The following is a 17,305-nucleotide window of genomic DNA, read 5'->3' as shown; positions in this document are numbered from 1 at the left end:
GCATATTGGCCATTGTTTACTAAATCAAAGTATGGTTCGGATTGGGAAACACCAGACTGGGTATTGTGACAAATGGAAACAGTAGAGCATGTATTATTGAAATGTGAGGCTTATGCGAGAGAAAGATTTAAATTATTTCAAGTATTAAGAGAAATGGAAATTGAAGTTTTTTTTCTATCAAAGTATTATTAGGGAATGGTCCAAAGCAATTTAAAATATATTAATTACTATTTAATTTTTTAAAAGATACTAATTTAATCAACAGGATTTAGGTCATTACTACCGAAACGTTATCCACATTCCAATCCAGTAGGTGGCGCGAATGCGCCATTAAAGTTTGGTTTGCCAACTGCCATTAAACTTGAAAGAAGAAGAAGATCTCTGAGCGTTTACAGTATTTATTTCTTCCCGTGGATTATTCTTGGACTGTTTATTCTCTTCGTGATTCTTTGCTGTCTGTCCTGGACTGTTTTCTATTGTGTGCTGATTTATGTAAGTTTACTTTCTACCCTAAATTTCTGCCTGTTTTTGGATGACGAGTTGCTTTCTCTTCTGTTGTGTTTGCTTAAAGACGTTGAAAAGAAAAAAAAATCGCTATCATTTTGGAGGATTAAGTTTGTGGAAATGTAGTTTAAATAATGTTTAACTTTCATTTTGATGTTAATGTGTGTTTTTAGCCATATCTGTTATATGTGTATTAGATAAATTTCAGTTATTCTTAGCGAGGAATTAACGTGTCTTGTCATGCATCCTTCAGCAGAAAGGTGTGTGTGTGTGTTGGGAAAAAAATCATTATATAGAATGACTGGGGTTTTTGTAGCCTAATATAGTAAATCTATATATAAAGTAATAAACAAATTACAAGCATAGACACATACAGTTGAACAAAGAGAGTGTTAGTTAGGACGGTAATTAATGTTTATTTTCTCATGCATCCTCCTGCAGAAAGACAGTGTATCTGAAGCTGTGTGTGTGTTTGTCTCTAGGGCTGCACGATATTGGGAAAATATACATTGCGTTATTTTTATTCGATATGAAAACAATTTCTTCAGATTACTTGAATAGCTCTATTTGGAAAGAATGGATCATTCTAGAATGACTGGGGGATTTTGTAATGCAGCAAATCTGCATAGGAAATTACAAGCATAGATGCATTTGGAAAAAAACGTTTTTTCAGGTAAATCTAACTGTATTGAAGACAGGTACAGCGTCAGAAATTAAATAATCAAATGTAAAATAACGCTGTATAATAGTCTTCACTGTATAAATTAAGGAAGGGATAATGTAAAACTCTGCGTTGCTTTGGGGTCATTGTATTCGCTATAACAACCGCCTCACTCTACATTATCCGCTTATTACATGGCTACCTACCAAAAAGCAACAATTTGACTTTAAATATTGATTTAAAATGATTTTATTGATTTAAAAATGATTGTATTGCTTCCACTAAAGAAAATAGTCCGTTCTGTCTCTACGGTTAGAATCCATGGCAACGCTCTGTTTTTCGGCAACAGTGTGTTATCAAGAAATAACAGACCACATTCTACATTAGAATTCAACCAAGCCATATAATAAATATAATTAATTCATATACTTTTGGCCGACGGGTGGCCTTTACACTAGATGGTGTTACATTAAGCACCAACACTTCAAAATAATTATTTTTGAAACAAGAATTCACAGTAATACTGAAGATATTTTAAGAAAAAGAAAATGCTATAAATAATGCCACGTTTTTACAGAAGATACCTGGCCAAGGCGATTAGCACAACATTAAAACATATCGTCAAAACAATTTAAAACATTTACAAATTGTTTCTTCCTTTAACAGCTCACTAAGAAAAGATCTAAAAATATTCATTGACACCAGGGTCTGCAGTTAGCCTACATTATGACTTGTGTTGGCCACAATTATTGGCACCCCTAGACTTTTTTACGGGTAAAATATCTCTGCGGTATAGTCCCATTAATATTTACCTTTATAAATAGAAATACCTTTAAAAAAATTTTAAGGATGTCATAATCAGAGGTGTCAACTTTGTTACCTTACTTAAGCAGAAATTTTGGGTATCTATACTTTACTCCTTACATTTTCACGCAATTATCTGTACTTTCTACTCCTTACATTTTTAAAATCGCCTTGTCACTTCTATTTCATTTAAAATGTTCAGAAAATGGCCATTGTCATTGATGCTGTAGTTTGTTTCAGCCTGTTGACACCAATACAACAATTTATTGTGCCAATTTACAGAAGATCTCAGACATCACCATAGTGAATGAGCTGAAAACAGGGAACTTTTGGAGACAAAGAGTTTTTTCAGCTGCTCAGTTTAACATGATGTTCCTGTACTTTTTAAACGCAGATTGGATAAAAACACAGTGATCACAGTTTACACCTGCAGTGAAGCCCCTCCCACAACAATTCACCAATAAATACTGGGAATATTCCCATCATCCTACAAGAGAAGGACAAACTCCAGGAGTATCAGCTGAAATCTGTGTGACTGTTAAAGATGGAGTTTATTAAAGAGGAGATTGAAGACATGACTGATCCAGAACCATCCAGAATAAAACATGAAGATACTGAGGAACAAATAGGTTGGTGTCCATTCTATGTATATGGATGATAAGCAGTATATGGATGATAAATGATAGAGAAATACATAAAAATGATCATAAGCTTGTACATAGCAGATGAGATGTCAAACATTTTTTGATTCTATTAACAATGAATGAACAGAACAATTAGTTAAAGATCTGATCTCTGTTGTTTTCTGCTATTAAATAAGGGTTCACTTGAACTGATTCTAACTGTATTTCTGTGTGTTTTAGACCAGGTGAGAGTGAAAGAGGAAAGACAAGAACTGAATGAAGTGAAGGAGGAACATCGTAACTTTACAATTCAAAGAACAAAAGCCAAAAAGACGCACACCTGCACTCAGTGTGGAAAGAGATTCACACGGAAAGGAAACCTTAACATACACTTGAGAATTCACATTGGAGAGAAATCGTATACATGCACTCAGTGTGGAAAGAGTTTTTCTCACTCATCAGGTCTCAGTTATCATCTGCGCATTCACTCTGGAGAAAAGCCATTTAACTGTGATCAGTGTGGTAAAGATTTTAGTTCATCATCACATCTAAAATCACACCAGAAAGTTCATTCAAATGAGAAGCCTTATGTGTGTTCTCTCTGTGGAAAGAGTTTTTCACAGAAAGGAAACCTTAAAACACACATGAGAATTCACACTGGAGAGAAACCGTATCCATGCACTCAGTGTGGAAAGAGTTTTTCTCGAGCATCAGTTCTCAGTCGTCATCTGCGCATTCACTCTGGAGAAAAGCCATTTAACTGTAATAAGTGTGGTAAAGATTTTAGTTCATCATCAAATCTAAAATTACACCTGAAAGTTCATTCAGATGAGAAGCCTTATGTGTGTTCTCTCTGTGGAAAGAGTTTTTCAAGGATTAACAGTTTTAAACTGCACCAGAAAACACACAATGAAGTGAGAGATTATATGTGTTGTGACTGTGGGAAGAGCTTTACTACATCTAGTCAACTGAAACAGCACCAAAGAATTCATACTGGAGAAAAAACGTACATGTGCTCATACTGTGACAAGAGTTTCAGTCGGTCTGGACACCTGAAAATACACGAGCGAGTTCACACTGGAGAGAAGCCGTACGCCTGTACTCAGTGTGGAAAGAGTTTCACCCGATCAAGTTATCTAGTGAAACATAATAGAAAGCATTGTTCTGTGTCACAGTGAGACAATGTTTTGTTAGATTCACATAAAGTAAATGTGTAGTTAGTTAACTAATAAACTAGTGTTACTGTGAAATACCACAAGAAAATAAACATAAAAATGGAGATAAAAAACTGGAGAAAAGCTGTACGACTGCACTCAGTGTGTTTTATATATAAAAAGCCTCTAACTTTCATGAAGATATGTCGTTAGAAGTTGTCACAATGAGCAACATTTCTTTTTATGGCAAGCCGATTTAGCTTAAGTTGTACCCAGCCTTACTCATCGTAGTTAAAATTTTACTAGTAAAAATACAATTAGAGAGCTCTACAAATGAATTCTTACTAGTCATAGTGTCTCCATTGACTTCCATTCATTTTTAATTACAAAGTATAAAAATATAGAGAGCTCTCTTATTGTAATTGTTACTAGTAATAATTGAATTGTAGAAAATGTAATTACGACGAGGAAAGCTAGGTACAATTTAAGCTAAACGGCTTGCCATATATTTCCATGTCAAATATGTGTCAAGTAAATGGTGTGATATGAACAAAATATGGAGTTGCTTCCAAAAGAGTGGGTCGTGGAGTTTGCATTCAAAGAAACAACAACTAACATAATTCTATAATTTTATTACGCAAGGCTTTTATTTTGAAAGACTAGCATGAAAGCTATTGAGACTTTGGGGCTATATTGAAACTTGTTTTTCTGATTCATTATTTATGGTCAGAGATGTTGTAATATTATGTCAGTGTCATTATTACAATGTTATTTTCGAAACTTGTCATGAAATAAAAAGTCTCTGACCTAAGAAATACACACTTCCCTGTCTTGTCACTGTTATACTGCAAATCCAGCATGCGCTGTATATTATCACTTCATCATAAATCATCATAACTGAATAAATAATTTAACTAGCATGCAGCGTTGTGAATTAATAAGTCATGAAATTACCAAACAGTACAAATAAATTAAACTGGTACATCATGTGTTAACTGGGAAGCATTAGCATGCAGGAATAATGTTCATTCTACTCATCAGAAGCAGTTTCCATTTCTTTCGTTAATAGATCATGTTAGTATTGTGTATTTACTGTTGTTTTCCATGAAATGCCACTTCAAATTATTTCACTTTGTGTCATTTTGTACATTTTATTTTTGGTGGCTCTAGAAACTTTTTTGTATTAACAAAAAACTAAACGATCTGTAAATCAACTGCACATGTTTTTACATGACTTCAACTCTTCAAAATGAGTTACTTTATTTTTTTAAAGGGACTATGTGTATCTTTTTATGTGATTTTTTTTTTTTAAATCAATGTTTTTATTCACCAATGACGCCAATAAAACAATTTAATGTGCCAATTTACAGAAGATCTCAGACATCACCATAATGAATGAGCTGAAAACAGGGAACTTTTGGAGACAAAGAGGTTTTTCAGCTGCTCAGTTTAACATGATGGCCCTGTACTTTTTAAATGCAGATTGGATAAAACACAGTGATCACAGTTCACACCTGCAGTGAAGCCCCTCCCACAACAATTCACCAATAAATACTGGGAATATTCCCATCATCCTACAAGAGAAGGACAAACTCCAGGAGTAGCAGCTGAAATCTGTGTGACTGTTAAAGATGGAGTTTATTAAAGAGGAGATTGAAGACATGACTGATCCAGAACCATCCAGAATAAAACATGAAGATACTGAGGAACAAACAGGTTGGTGTCCATTCTTGATTCTTCATTGTTGATGCTTTGGTAGATGTGAATTAATAAGCAGTTTATGGATGATAAATGATAGAGTAATGCATCCAAATGACAATATAGTACAAATATGTTTGACAACTGCTATAGACAAGGTTATTAACAAGTATAACAAAACAGATAGTGAAAGATCTGATCTCTGTTGCTTTCTGCTATTAAATAAGGGTTCACTTAAACTGATTCTAACTGTATTTCTGTGTATTTTAGACCAGGTGAGAGTGAAAGAGGAAAGACAAGAACTGAATGAAGTGAAGGAGGAACATCGTAACTTTACAATTCAAAGAACAAAAGCCAAAAAGACGCACACCTGCACTCAGTGTGGAAAGATTTTCTCACAGAAAGGAAACCTTCACAGACACATGAGAATTCACACTGGAGAGAAACCGTATACATGCACTCAGTGTGGAAATAGTTTTACTCAAGCATCAACTCTCAGAATTCATCTGCGCATTCACTCTGGAGAAAAGCAATTTAACTGTGATCAGTGTGGTAAAGATTTTATTTCATCATCACTACTAAAATCACACCTGAAAGTTCATTCAGATGAGAAGTCTTATGTGTGTTCTCTCTGTGGAAAGAGTTTTTCACGTCTGAGCGGTTTTAAACTGCACCAGAAAACACACAATGAAGTGAGAGATTATATGTGCTTTGACTGTGGGAAGAGATTTACTACATCTGAGAATCTGAAACGGCATCAAAGAATTCATACTGGAGAAAAACCTTACAAGTGCTCATATTGTGACAAGAGATTCACTCAGGGTGCACACCTGAAAGAACACGAGCGAGTTCACACTGGAGAGAAGCCGTACGCCTGTACTCAGTGTGGAAAGAGTTTCACCCACTCACATAATCTAGTGAATCATATTAGAAAGCATTGTTCTGTGTCACAGTGAGCAAATGTTTTGTTAGATTCACACAAAGTAAATGTGTAGTTAGTTTACTAATAAACTAGTATTGCTGGGAAATGCTACATGATTTGTGTATTATATGTTGGAGAACAAGAATATTATTGAAAATTATTTGGATTGAATGCTTACTCAAGCGTTCTGGGAAGAAATGTAGAAAAACAACAACAATCAGTTATCGTTCACATCGTCACAATGAGTCTATTTCCAAAAAAAGTGGAGTATCCCTTTAAGACTGAGTAAAAAGTATAATAGCAAAGGAAATTAGGAAGAAATGGCAGAAGGAGTGGGATAGTGGAAATAGACCATATCACAAGATGTAAACAACACTGGTCCAGAAACACTTCCTGTTTCAGTTTGTAACTGTTTTCTTTATTTCACATGTAAAGAAAACATCTTAAAGATGTTTGTTTAACTTTTGGATTCAGTTTTAAATGTTATGTTGATTGTATTTTATCCCAGCTTTTATTTAGTGTTAAAAAACTGAAACAGGAAGTGCTTCTGGACCAGTGTTGTTTACATCTTGCTAAATGGTCTATACAAAATTCAAGGAACAGTTGGTTTAGAAAGAAGAAATTTTTGTAATAGGAGGAGGGATGTTATAATTTCAAGAATGCATATTGGCCATTGTTTACTAAATCAAAGTATGGTTAGGATTGGGAAACACCAGACTGGGTATTGTGACAAATGGAAACAGTAGAACATGTATTATTGAAATGTGAGGCTTATGCGAGAGAAAGATTTAAATTATTTCAAGTATTAACAGAAATGGAAATTGAAGTTTTTTTTTCTATCAAAGTATTATTAGGGAATGGTCGAAAAGCAATTTAAAATATATTAATTACAATTTCATTTTTTAAAAGATACTCATTTAATCAACAGGATTGGTCATTACTACCGAAACGTTATCCACATTCCAATCCAGTAGGTGGCGCGAATGCGCCATTAAAGTTTGGTTTGCCAACTGCCATTAAGAAGAAGAAGAAGATCTCAGTGTTTCTTCCAGTATTTTTTTCTTCCCGTGGATTAACGTTACTCTTGGACTGTTTATTCTCTTCGTGATTCTTTGCTGTCTGTCCTGGACTGTTTGCTATTGTGTGCTGATTTATGTAAGTTTACATTCTAGCAAATTTCTGCCTGTTTTCGGATGACAGTTGCTTTCTCTTCTGTTGTGTTTTCTTTATGCTGTTTAAAAGAAAAAAATCGCTATCATTTTGGTGGATTAAGTCTGTAGAAATGTAGTTTAAATAATGTTTAACTTTCATTTTGATGTTAATGTGTGTTTTTAGCCATATCTGTTATATGTGTATTAGATAAATTTCAGTTATTCTTAGCGAGGAATTAACGTGTCTTTTGTCATGCATCCTTCAGCAGAAAGGTGTGTGTGTGTGTGTTGGGAAAAAAATCATTATATAGAATGACTGGGGTTTTTGTAGCGTTATATAGTAAATCTATATAGAAAGTAATAAACAAATTACAAGCATAGACAGACACATACAGTTGAACAAAGAGAGAGAGTGTTAGTAAGGACGGTAATTAATGTTTATTTTCTCATCCTTCTGCAGAAAGACAGTGTATCTGAAGCTGTGTGTGTGTGTGTGTGTTTGTCTCTAGGGCTGCACTATTGGGAAAATATACATTGCGTTATTTTCATTCGATATGAAAACAATTTCTTCAGATTACTTGAATAGCTCTATTTGGAAAGAATGGATCATTCTAGAATGACTGGGGGGATTTTGTAATGCAGCAAATCTGCATAGGAAATTACAAGCATAGATACATTTGGAAAAAAAACTTTTTTCAGGTAAATCTAACTGTATTGAAGACAGGTACAGTGTCAGAAATTAAATAATCAAATGTAAAATAACGCTGTATAATAGTCTTCACTGTATAAATTAAGGAAGGGATAATGTAAGGGATAAACTCTGCGTTGCGTTGGGGTCATTGTATTCGCTATAACAACCGCCTCGCTCTACATTATCCGCTTATTACATGGCTACCTACCAAAAAGCAACAATTTGACTTTAAATATTGATTTAAAATGATTTTATTGATTTAAAAATGATTGTATTGCTTCCACTAAAGAAAATAGTCCGTTCTACTCCTTACATTTTAAAAATCGCCTTGTCTCTCCTATTTCATTTAAAATGTTCAGAAAATGGCCATTGTCATTGATGCTGTACTTTGTTTCAGCCTGTTGACACCAATACAACAATTTATTGTGCCAATTTACAGAAGATCTCAGACATCACCATAATGAATGAGGTGAAAAGAGGAAACTTTTGGAGAAAAGAGTTTTTTCAGCTGCTCAGTTGAACATGATGGCCCTGTACTTTTTAAATGCAGATTGGATAAAAACACAGTGATCACAGTTCACACCTGCAGTGAAGCCCCTCCCACAACAATTCACCAATAAATACTGGGAATATTCCCATCATCCTACAAGAGAAGGACAAACTCCAGGAGTAGCAGCTGAAATCTGTGTGACTGTTAAAGATGGAGTTTATTAAAGAGGAGATTGAAGACATGACTGATCCAGAACCATCCAGAATAAAACATGAAGATGCTGAGCAACAAACAGGTTGGTGTCCATTCTTGATTCTTCATTGTTGATGCTTTGGTAGATGTGAATTAATATGTATATGGAGGCTAGAGAAATGCATCTAAATGATTATAACCTTTTATAGCAGTTGTCAAACTAACTATGGTAACAAGTAGGGTTGTCGATTAATCGCATCCAAAATAAAAGTTTGTGTTTACATAATATATGTGGGTGCACTGTGTATAAATAAATAAATAAACAAATATATATATATATATATATATATATATATACACTCATAAGCATGTATATTTATGCAAATTTTTTGAGAGAAATTTTGGGTTTTCATGAGCTGTATGCCAAAATCATCATTTCATAAAGTATATGAAAGTTACATTTTTATCATTATTACATTATGGAAAATAATGAACTTTATCACAATATGCTAATTTTTTTGAGAAGGACCTGTACATGAAAACATTTCTTAAATATATACAAGCATGTGTGTGCATTTATGTATATAAAATAATTATACACAGAGCACCCACATATATTATGTAAACACAAACTTTTATTTTGGATGTGACTAATCGCGATTAATCGTTTGGCAGCCCTAGTAACAAGTGAACGATCTGATCTCTGTTGCTTTCTACTAATTAAATAAGGGTTCACTTGAACTGATTCTAACTGTATTTCTGTGTGTTTTAGACCAGGTGAGAGTGAAAGAGGAAAGACAAGAACTGAATGAAGTGAAGGAGGAACATCATAACATTACAATTCAAAGAACAAAAGCCAAAAAGACGCACACCTGCACTCAGTGTGGAAAGATTTTCTCACTAAAAGGAAACCTTAACATACACATGAGAATTCACACTGGAGAGAAACCGTATACATGCACTCAGTGTGGAAAGAGTTTTTGTCAAGCATCAACTCTCATTGGTCATCTGCCCATTCACTCTGGAGAAAAGCCATTTAACTGTGATCAGTGTGGTAAAGATTTTATTTCATCATCACTACTAAAACAACACCTGAAAGTTCATTCAGATGAGAGGCCTTATGTGTGTTCTCTCTGTGGAAAGAGTTTTTCATGGCAGAGCAGTTTTAAACTGCACCAGAAAACACACAATGAAGTGAGAGAGTATTTTTGCTTTGACTGTGGGAAGAGTTTTACTACAGCTGAGAATCTGAAACAGCATCAACGAATTCATACTGGAGAAAAACCTTTCAAGTGCTCATACTGTGACAAGAGTTTCACTCAGCATGGAACCCAGAAATCACACGAGCGACTTCACACTGGAGAGAAGCCGTACACCTGCACTCACTGTGGGAAGAGTTTCACACTTAGAGGACCCCTGAACCAACACATGAGGATTCATACTGGAGAGAAGCCGTACGACTGTACTCAGTGTGGAAAGAGTTTCACCCAATCAAGTAGTCTATTGAAACATATTAGAAAGTATTGTTCTGTGTCACAGTGAGCAAATGTTTAGTTAGATTCACATAAAGTAAATGTGTAGTTAGTTAACTAATAAACTAGTGTTGCTGTGAAATGCTACATGATTTGTGTTTTATAAGTTTGATTACTGATGTTGCACAGTGCTAAATTGATGGATTCTTTCTTTTGTGTTCTACTAGTTATGTTCTGAAACATGAGCCAGCTCAAGTGTCACTGGTAACACCTTTTCTTTGTTGTTTTTGTTGAGGTGTTGAAATATCCTCTGTTGTGAGTAGCCCTTGAACATCTCTGAGGGCTGTTTCACAAAAGCAGAATTTAGAAATCCAGGATAAGAGATAAAGCTGGCCTTGACCTAGTGTGATCAGTGCATCCTGGCTTTATCAGTTTCACAAAGGCCAAACCAGGCTAAGGAGGCCAGCTATGTCAAGCCAGGTGTAAGTAATTCAGTGTGTCAATGTTTAGTTTTCATATGATGCTGTACCGATGTAGTGCATTAAAGTTTATTTTTCAAAGAGTGTTTGTGTGTTTTACTGAATTAAATTTTTTAACTGTATTTTAATACATTAAAATATATTATTTTCATTTTCATATATGTAAATAGTGGGTCTTATAGTGTGTTCTACTAATACATTATTAATGAGCTGAAATTATATTTAAAATACACGTTGAACACATTAATGTGAAGCTAAAAAATATACTAATGCTGTATTAAAAATACAATTTAAAGACGTGCTATTATATTTATATTACACTTATGTTTATATTAAAATAGGTCGTTTTTAACACAATTAAGTGTAATAAAATATGACTATTACTTCAAAATTGAACTTAAATACATATTAAAGTACACTTAATAGACTTGTAGTTGTTTCAAAATAATATTTAATACTGTTACGACCTCTGCAATCATTTGTCTGTTGTGTTTTTCTTTTTCCTTCTCCTTTTCTTTCCCCTCTCAAGGGATAGTTCACTATGAAATTAATTTTTGAAATGGTTTAGCTTACCTCAAGGGTATCCAAGATGTAGGTGTCTTTGTTTCCACAGCATTATCAATTTTGACATTTTTTTGGTCAAACCGTTGTTGTCTGTCAGTCATAAAGAGCATACACAGAGAAGTCCAAATTAAACATGATTTAATGACTGGTAAATGGAAGTACACACTGATGGCCGAAGGCACGAAACAAGCGGTTTTTATGTCAGAAAACGAACAGTATATATATGTTTTTTATACCTCTAGTTAACAGCCGTCGAACTAATCTGACTCAGATGTCCAACTGAACCGAACTGAACCGTTTCCAACGTGACGCCGGAAGTGAACGTGCGTATGTCATGCATTGTTTACACTGAGATTTCGGACGTTTTACCTTTCACTAAATATATTTAGATCGAAATCGTCTTCCATTGCGATTTCCCGTACTGTTACGTCCTCTGCTATCATTTGTCTGTTGTTTTATATTTGTATTTGTCCTTCTCCTTTTCTTTCCTAATTAGCAGGATGATGCGGCTTCCTGATTGGTTCATTCACCTGCCAATCATCGAAACGATTCTGAGCGTTTGAGAAGCGCAGTGTTCTTCTTTGAGAACTTGGTTTATCTTCTCTCTGAGTATGTCACCGTTGGTCTATTTGCAAGACCTGTTGTTGAACACGGAAGTGAAAAGAATACGTGAGATATCACACGATATACATATCCTACACTAAGTTGCCAATTTTGTCTTGTACACTAGTTTAGTGACACGTGACATTCATTGTATTTTTCATTTGGTAGCTAGTCTTACGTTGAAGATATTTTGTTTTCTGATGAATGTCAATTTAGTTAGGTTATACTTTGTTTATAATTAGTAAGACTGGTTTTGTTTCTTTCTTTGATTTGGCACAGTCTAGTTCTTTTCTCTTTATCCATTTATTTTGGAACCTTTTCCTTTGATTATAATTTATACGCTCATTTAAATAATTGTTTTGAGGGGTTCTTTACATCTCGCTTCTCACTACAATAAATCCTCCACATACTTAAAAGTGATTGGTTTGTGTGAGATGTTTTCCAGTGCAGGCTCAGTATTAAATGTTACACACGCCTTATTTTCCCTAGACTAAAAAGGATTTGTAACAAATACATACTTTATACTGTACACTCAAAATACATTAAGTACAGTATATCAAAATAAGTAAAATTTAAATTTATTTGCTTTTCACATGGATTCAATCAAAAAAAATGTACAATAATATTCTTGTTCTCCAACATATAAAAAACAAATCTTGTGGTATTTCACAGCAACACTAGTTTATTAGTTAACTAACTACACATTTACTTTGTGTGAATCCAACAAAGATTTAACACATTTGCTCACTCACAGAACAATGTTTTCTATTATGATTTACTAGATGACTTGATTGGATAAAACTCTTCCCACACTGAGTACAGTCCTACGGCTTCTCTCCAGTATGAAGTCGTTCGTGTGATTTCAGGTTTCCAGACTGAGTGAATCTCTTGTCACAATATGAGCACTTGTAAGGTTTTTCTCCAGAATGAATTCTTTGGTGCCGTTTAAGATGCTCAGCTGTTGTAAAGCTCTTCCCACAGTCAAAGCACAAATAATCCCCCACTTCATTGTGTGTTTTCTGGTGCCGTTTAAAACTTTTCAGCCGTGAAAAACTCTTTCCACAGAGAGAACACACATAAGGCCTCTCATCTGAATGAACTTTCATGTGTTGGTTTAGACTTGATGATGAATTAAAATCTTTACCACACTGATCACAGTTAAATGGCTTTTCTCCAGAGTGAATGAGCAGATGATGACGGAGACCTGAGTCATGAGTAAAACTCTTTCCACACTGAGTGCATGTATACGGTTTCTCTCCAGTGTGAATTCTCATGTGTGTGTCAAGGGCTTCTTTCTTTGTGAAACTCTTTCCACACTGAGTGCATGTATACGGTTTCTCTCCAGTGTGAATTCTCATATGTGTGTTAAGGTGTACTTTCTGTGAAAAACTCTTTCCACAGAGAGAACACACATAAGGCTTCTCATCTGAATGAACTTTCAGGTGTGTTTTTAGATTTGATGATGAACTAAAATCTTTACCACACTGATCACAGTTAAATGTTTTTTTTTCTCCAGAGTGACTGAGCAGATGATAACTGAGACCTGATGAATGAGAAAAACTCTTTCCACACTGAGTGCATGTATACGGTTTCTCTCCAGTGTGAATTCTCATGTGTGAGTTAATGTATCCTTTCTGAGTGAATCTCTTTCCACACTGAGTGCAGGTGTGCTTCTTTTTGGCTTTTGTTCTTTGAATTGTAAAGTTATGATGTTCCTCCTTCACTTCATTCAGTTCTTGCCTTTCCTCTTTCACTCTCACCTGGTCTAAAATACACAGAAACACAGTTAGAATCAGTTCAAGTGAACCCTTATTTAATAGCAGAAAACAACAGAGATCAGGGGCCTCATTTATAAACGTTGCGTACGCACAAAAGAAAGCGCACACCGCTCTCTACAATAGTTGGTATTTATAAAAAGCAAACTTGACGGTAAAAAAGCTCTAACCCAGGCGTACGCACAAAAACGGGTGAAATGAGAAATGGCGACACCGTCGGCAGTTGGAAAAAACACGTGAAATTCTGTGAAACTGTAGACGGTTGTGTAAAATAAATGGCAATACTGCCTCTCATAAATAACACGAAGACTTCACAAAGCAAGTCTTACAATTAACAGCCTACACGAACACCCGTTTGATTGATCTGTAACAGAAATGCAAATTAACACAAATTTCCAAAAAGAAAGAAATATGTTCTTCAATAATATTGGCATATACAATTCATCCTCATAAATAAGAACAAAATGATGTACAATTCTCGCCAATATGTCCGTCAGAGCAGATATAGCAATTGGATAGTCAGTCAGATAGATAGATAATTAGATCGATAAATAGATCGATTAATTATTTGTCCACTGGGGAAAGTTGTTTTCATCGTAAAAATATCTTCATAATCTACGGAATCATGGTATTCATGCATATGCCTTTAGTTTGTTTTATTTTTGATAAAATAACGTATGACGTGTCTCAACCATTCAGAAAAGCTGCAAGAAATTACATTTGCGCTGAACTATTTCCCATTTACATTTTAACCGACATCCGTAGCTTGTCAGATGCAGAATTAAATGGATGTAAATAAAATGCCCCATCACAATGCGTTGCCTAATGACGCACAGTGACTGATCTGGCGCTCTTCGGAGGATTCGGAGTGAACGCACCTTCACAACAAAAGGTGTGGAAAAAATATATTATTTATTCAAGAATTCCCTCATTGTGCAGTTTATTTCAGTTAGGACAGTCTTGATTTCGCCCATTTCCTTGGCCACCTCTCTAATTGAATTAATGACTAGACGCTTTTTTGCCTCGACTTTGATGTCCGACCATTTCTTTTTTATTTCGGCCACAGTCCGAGGTTGTGAGGCTACAGCATTTACGGCGTCTGCAACCTTTTGCCACTCAACTGCCTTTTTGGCATTAGTAATGCCCACACTGTGCCCTCCAAACAACATTTTTCTCCTCTTTTCACCAAGAATGGACACCAACCTGTTTGTTCCTCAGTATCTTCATGTTTTATTCTGGATGGTTCTGGATCAGTCATGTCTTCAATCTCCTCTTTAATAAACTCCATCTTTAACAGTCACACAGATTTCAGCTGCTACTCCTGGAGTTTGTCCTTCTCTTGTAGGATGATGGGAATATTCCCAGTATTTATTGGTGAATTGTTGTGGGAGGGGCTTCACTGCAGGTGTGAACTGTGATCACTGTGTTTTTATCCAATCTGCATTTAAAAAGTACAGGGCCATCATGTTAAACTGAACAGCTGAAAAATCTCATGTCTCCAAAAGTTTCCTGTTTTCAGCTCATTCATTATGGTGCTGTCTGAGATCTTCTGCAAATTGGCACATTAACACGTTTTATTGGTGTCAACAGGCTGAAACAAACAGCATCACCACCTTTAACTTCAGTTCTTGTCTTTGCTCTTTCACCTCCATCAAGTCTGAAAAAAACATTAAAGCTCCCGTTCTTCATGCATTTTTGAAGCTTTGATTGTGTTTACAGTGTGCAATATAACATGTGTTCATGTTTCGCGTGTAAAAAACCCCAGTATTTTTCACACAAATTGCTTAATTGTATACGTCTGTTTTCACTGTCGTCCTGCTGATTTCCATATGCTTTGAAAGGGGACTTCTGTTAAATAAAATATCTCGCTAGGCATTAAACTTTGAGCTTTAGAATTTTACAGGTTTTATTTATGCTCTAACAGCAACATTACACACTAACTAAAGTTTGAAAAATGGAATCGCGAAGAACGGGACCTTTAAGTTGTTAGTGTTATTATATTTTTGATGTACCAAAGCTTAGTTTTGTCATTCTCTTGTTAATAGTCAAAATGTGAACAACAACTGCTGTACAAGATTATAATTAAGTCCATTTATATTCCCAGTTTATTTTTTTACTCATTTTTCACAGCTCTTATATCTTATTCATCTTACAAATCAAATTACACAACAGTGAATTCAAAGTGGTGAGTGATGTAGTAGATGATGTAAATTACCGCTGCGCTTGTTTAACAGTCTTCAAACCGTCTTCCTCCCTCGCGCATATTAATGAATTGAGTTGACTGTGTTTCGACCTTTTACCATCGCGTCAATTCTCATGGATATATGCAAGCAGGAAGCAAAGAATCCCGAAGGGAATAAACAGTCCAAGACTAATCCACTGGAAGATAATTACACGAAGAAATGCTCATGTTCACCCATAGTATTCATCAGGGCAAAAACAAAACAAAACTTCTTCTTCTTTCGTTTTTGGCGGTTGGCAAACAGCTCTTAGGTGCATTACCGCCACCATCTGAATAGGAGTGTGTGGGTCTGAACTCCACATCTCTACACTATGGAATAAAAAAATACTGTTCCCAAGATTTTCTTTGTAATATATAATCTACACCCAGTTTTTATCTTTATTTCCACTAACTGTTCTTGTATTTAGGACAATGCTCTATAACATGTTGTATAAGCTATTTTCTTGTTTAACCCCACACACACAATTGCCATCATCAGCATATTCCCTCATTATTACTAATAATGTGCTGTTTAAATTTACATTTATTCATGTCATTATGCTGTTCAGTCCTGTATGCCCATATATTTTCTTTTATGTCATGTGTGCCTGTGCTTTCATTATCCAAGAAATATTTCCATTTGTCCTTATTTTTTGTTTTTATCATACTTTTAGTTTCTGCTTTAATATTATTGTACTTGAAATATTTCAAGCAGCCTATATTAATATATTAAATTAACATAAAAATACAATATATTAAGTACAATATATTGATGAAGCTCAATGAAACCTCTATTGCAGGTATGATAAATGATGATGTGTGATGATTTTAGACAGGCTGACAGTTTTTCAAATTCAGACTCATCACCCAAGGTTAATTTGCCATCCAGCACAGTAGGAGGCGATAATGCTCCTTAGGAGTTAATCGCCATTAAAGAAGAAGAAGAAGTTTTGTGTTGCTCTGTCTCTGAGCGTTTCTTACTCTTGGACTGTTTATTCTCTCTTCGTGATTCTTTGCTGTCTGTCCTGGACTGATTTCTGCTGTGGACTGATTTATGTAAGTTTGCTGCCTGACTTTATGCATGTTTTCAGATTACGAGTTGCTTTGTCTATTGTTTTGTTTGCTGGTGATCGACCCTGATTTACGACCAAGATTACAATAAAGCTTCAAATGAATCCTCCCTTTGCTGAAGCCTCGTTTCAAGTGAAGTTTTGACTTTATACTATGGAGTGCTATAAAACCGGAATAAGGTTATACGTTATGCGTTTTTCTGCCAACAGTTTGATGTATTTTTGTACTTC

General features: G+C 34.9%; 2 protein-coding genes across 2 annotated transcripts in view; one reads left to right on the top strand and one right to left on the bottom strand.

Moving 5' to 3' along the window:
• The first annotated feature begins 248 nt into the window (after positions 1 to 248).
• LOC148973412 (uncharacterized) overlaps positions 249 to 17,305 on the top strand; it is a 29,249-nt gene continuing 12,192 nt past the window's right edge. The window contains exons 1-7 of the mRNA XM_089120810.1: positions 249 to 492; positions 2,364 to 2,598; positions 2,833 to 3,767; positions 5,378 to 5,462; positions 5,715 to 6,397; positions 8,900 to 8,993; positions 9,663 to 10,428. Coding sequence (XP_088976936.1) covers positions 2,514 to 2,598; positions 2,833 to 3,767; positions 5,378 to 5,462; positions 5,715 to 6,397; positions 8,900 to 8,993; positions 9,663 to 10,428 — 2,648 coding nt within the window. The 5' untranslated portion in view covers positions 249 to 492; positions 2,364 to 2,513. The remainder of the gene's footprint in view (positions 493 to 2,363; positions 2,599 to 2,832; positions 3,768 to 5,377; positions 5,463 to 5,714; positions 6,398 to 8,899; positions 8,994 to 9,662; positions 10,429 to 17,305) is intronic.
• LOC148973413 (uncharacterized) lies at positions 12,571 to 16,251 on the bottom strand. The gene is made up of 3 exons (XM_089120746.1): positions 15,999 to 16,251; positions 14,987 to 15,221; positions 12,571 to 13,773 (listed from the first exon to the last, which is right to left on the bottom strand). The coding sequence occupies exons 2-3, from the start codon at positions 15,069 to 15,071 to the stop codon at positions 12,833 to 12,835; spliced, it is 1,026 nt and encodes a 341-aa protein (XP_088976872.1). The 5' UTR covers positions 15,072 to 15,221; positions 15,999 to 16,251; the 3' UTR covers positions 12,571 to 12,832.

Source organism: Pimephales promelas, chromosome 16 (genome assembly GCF_988280905.1).
Source record: "Pimephales promelas chromosome 16, fPimPro1.hap1.1, whole genome shotgun sequence".
In the NCBI taxonomy this organism is placed as follows: domain Eukaryota; kingdom Metazoa; phylum Chordata; class Actinopteri; order Cypriniformes; family Leuciscidae; genus Pimephales; species Pimephales promelas.
Note: the sequence above shows the minus strand (reverse complement) of the source record. Positions and strands in the feature narration are given on the sequence as shown.

What these genes read in the sequence shown, in the direction of transcription:
- LOC148973413 (XM_089120746.1), bottom strand. Translation starts at nt 15,071, where the DNA reads ATGGAGTTTATTAAAGAGGAGATTGAAGACATGACTGATCCAGAACCA. An exon ending in AGATACTGAGGAACAAACAG is followed by an intron (nt 13,774 to 14,986) that starts GTTGGTGTCCAT and finishes TGTGTATTTTAG; the next exon opens with ACCAGGTGAGAGTGAAAGAG.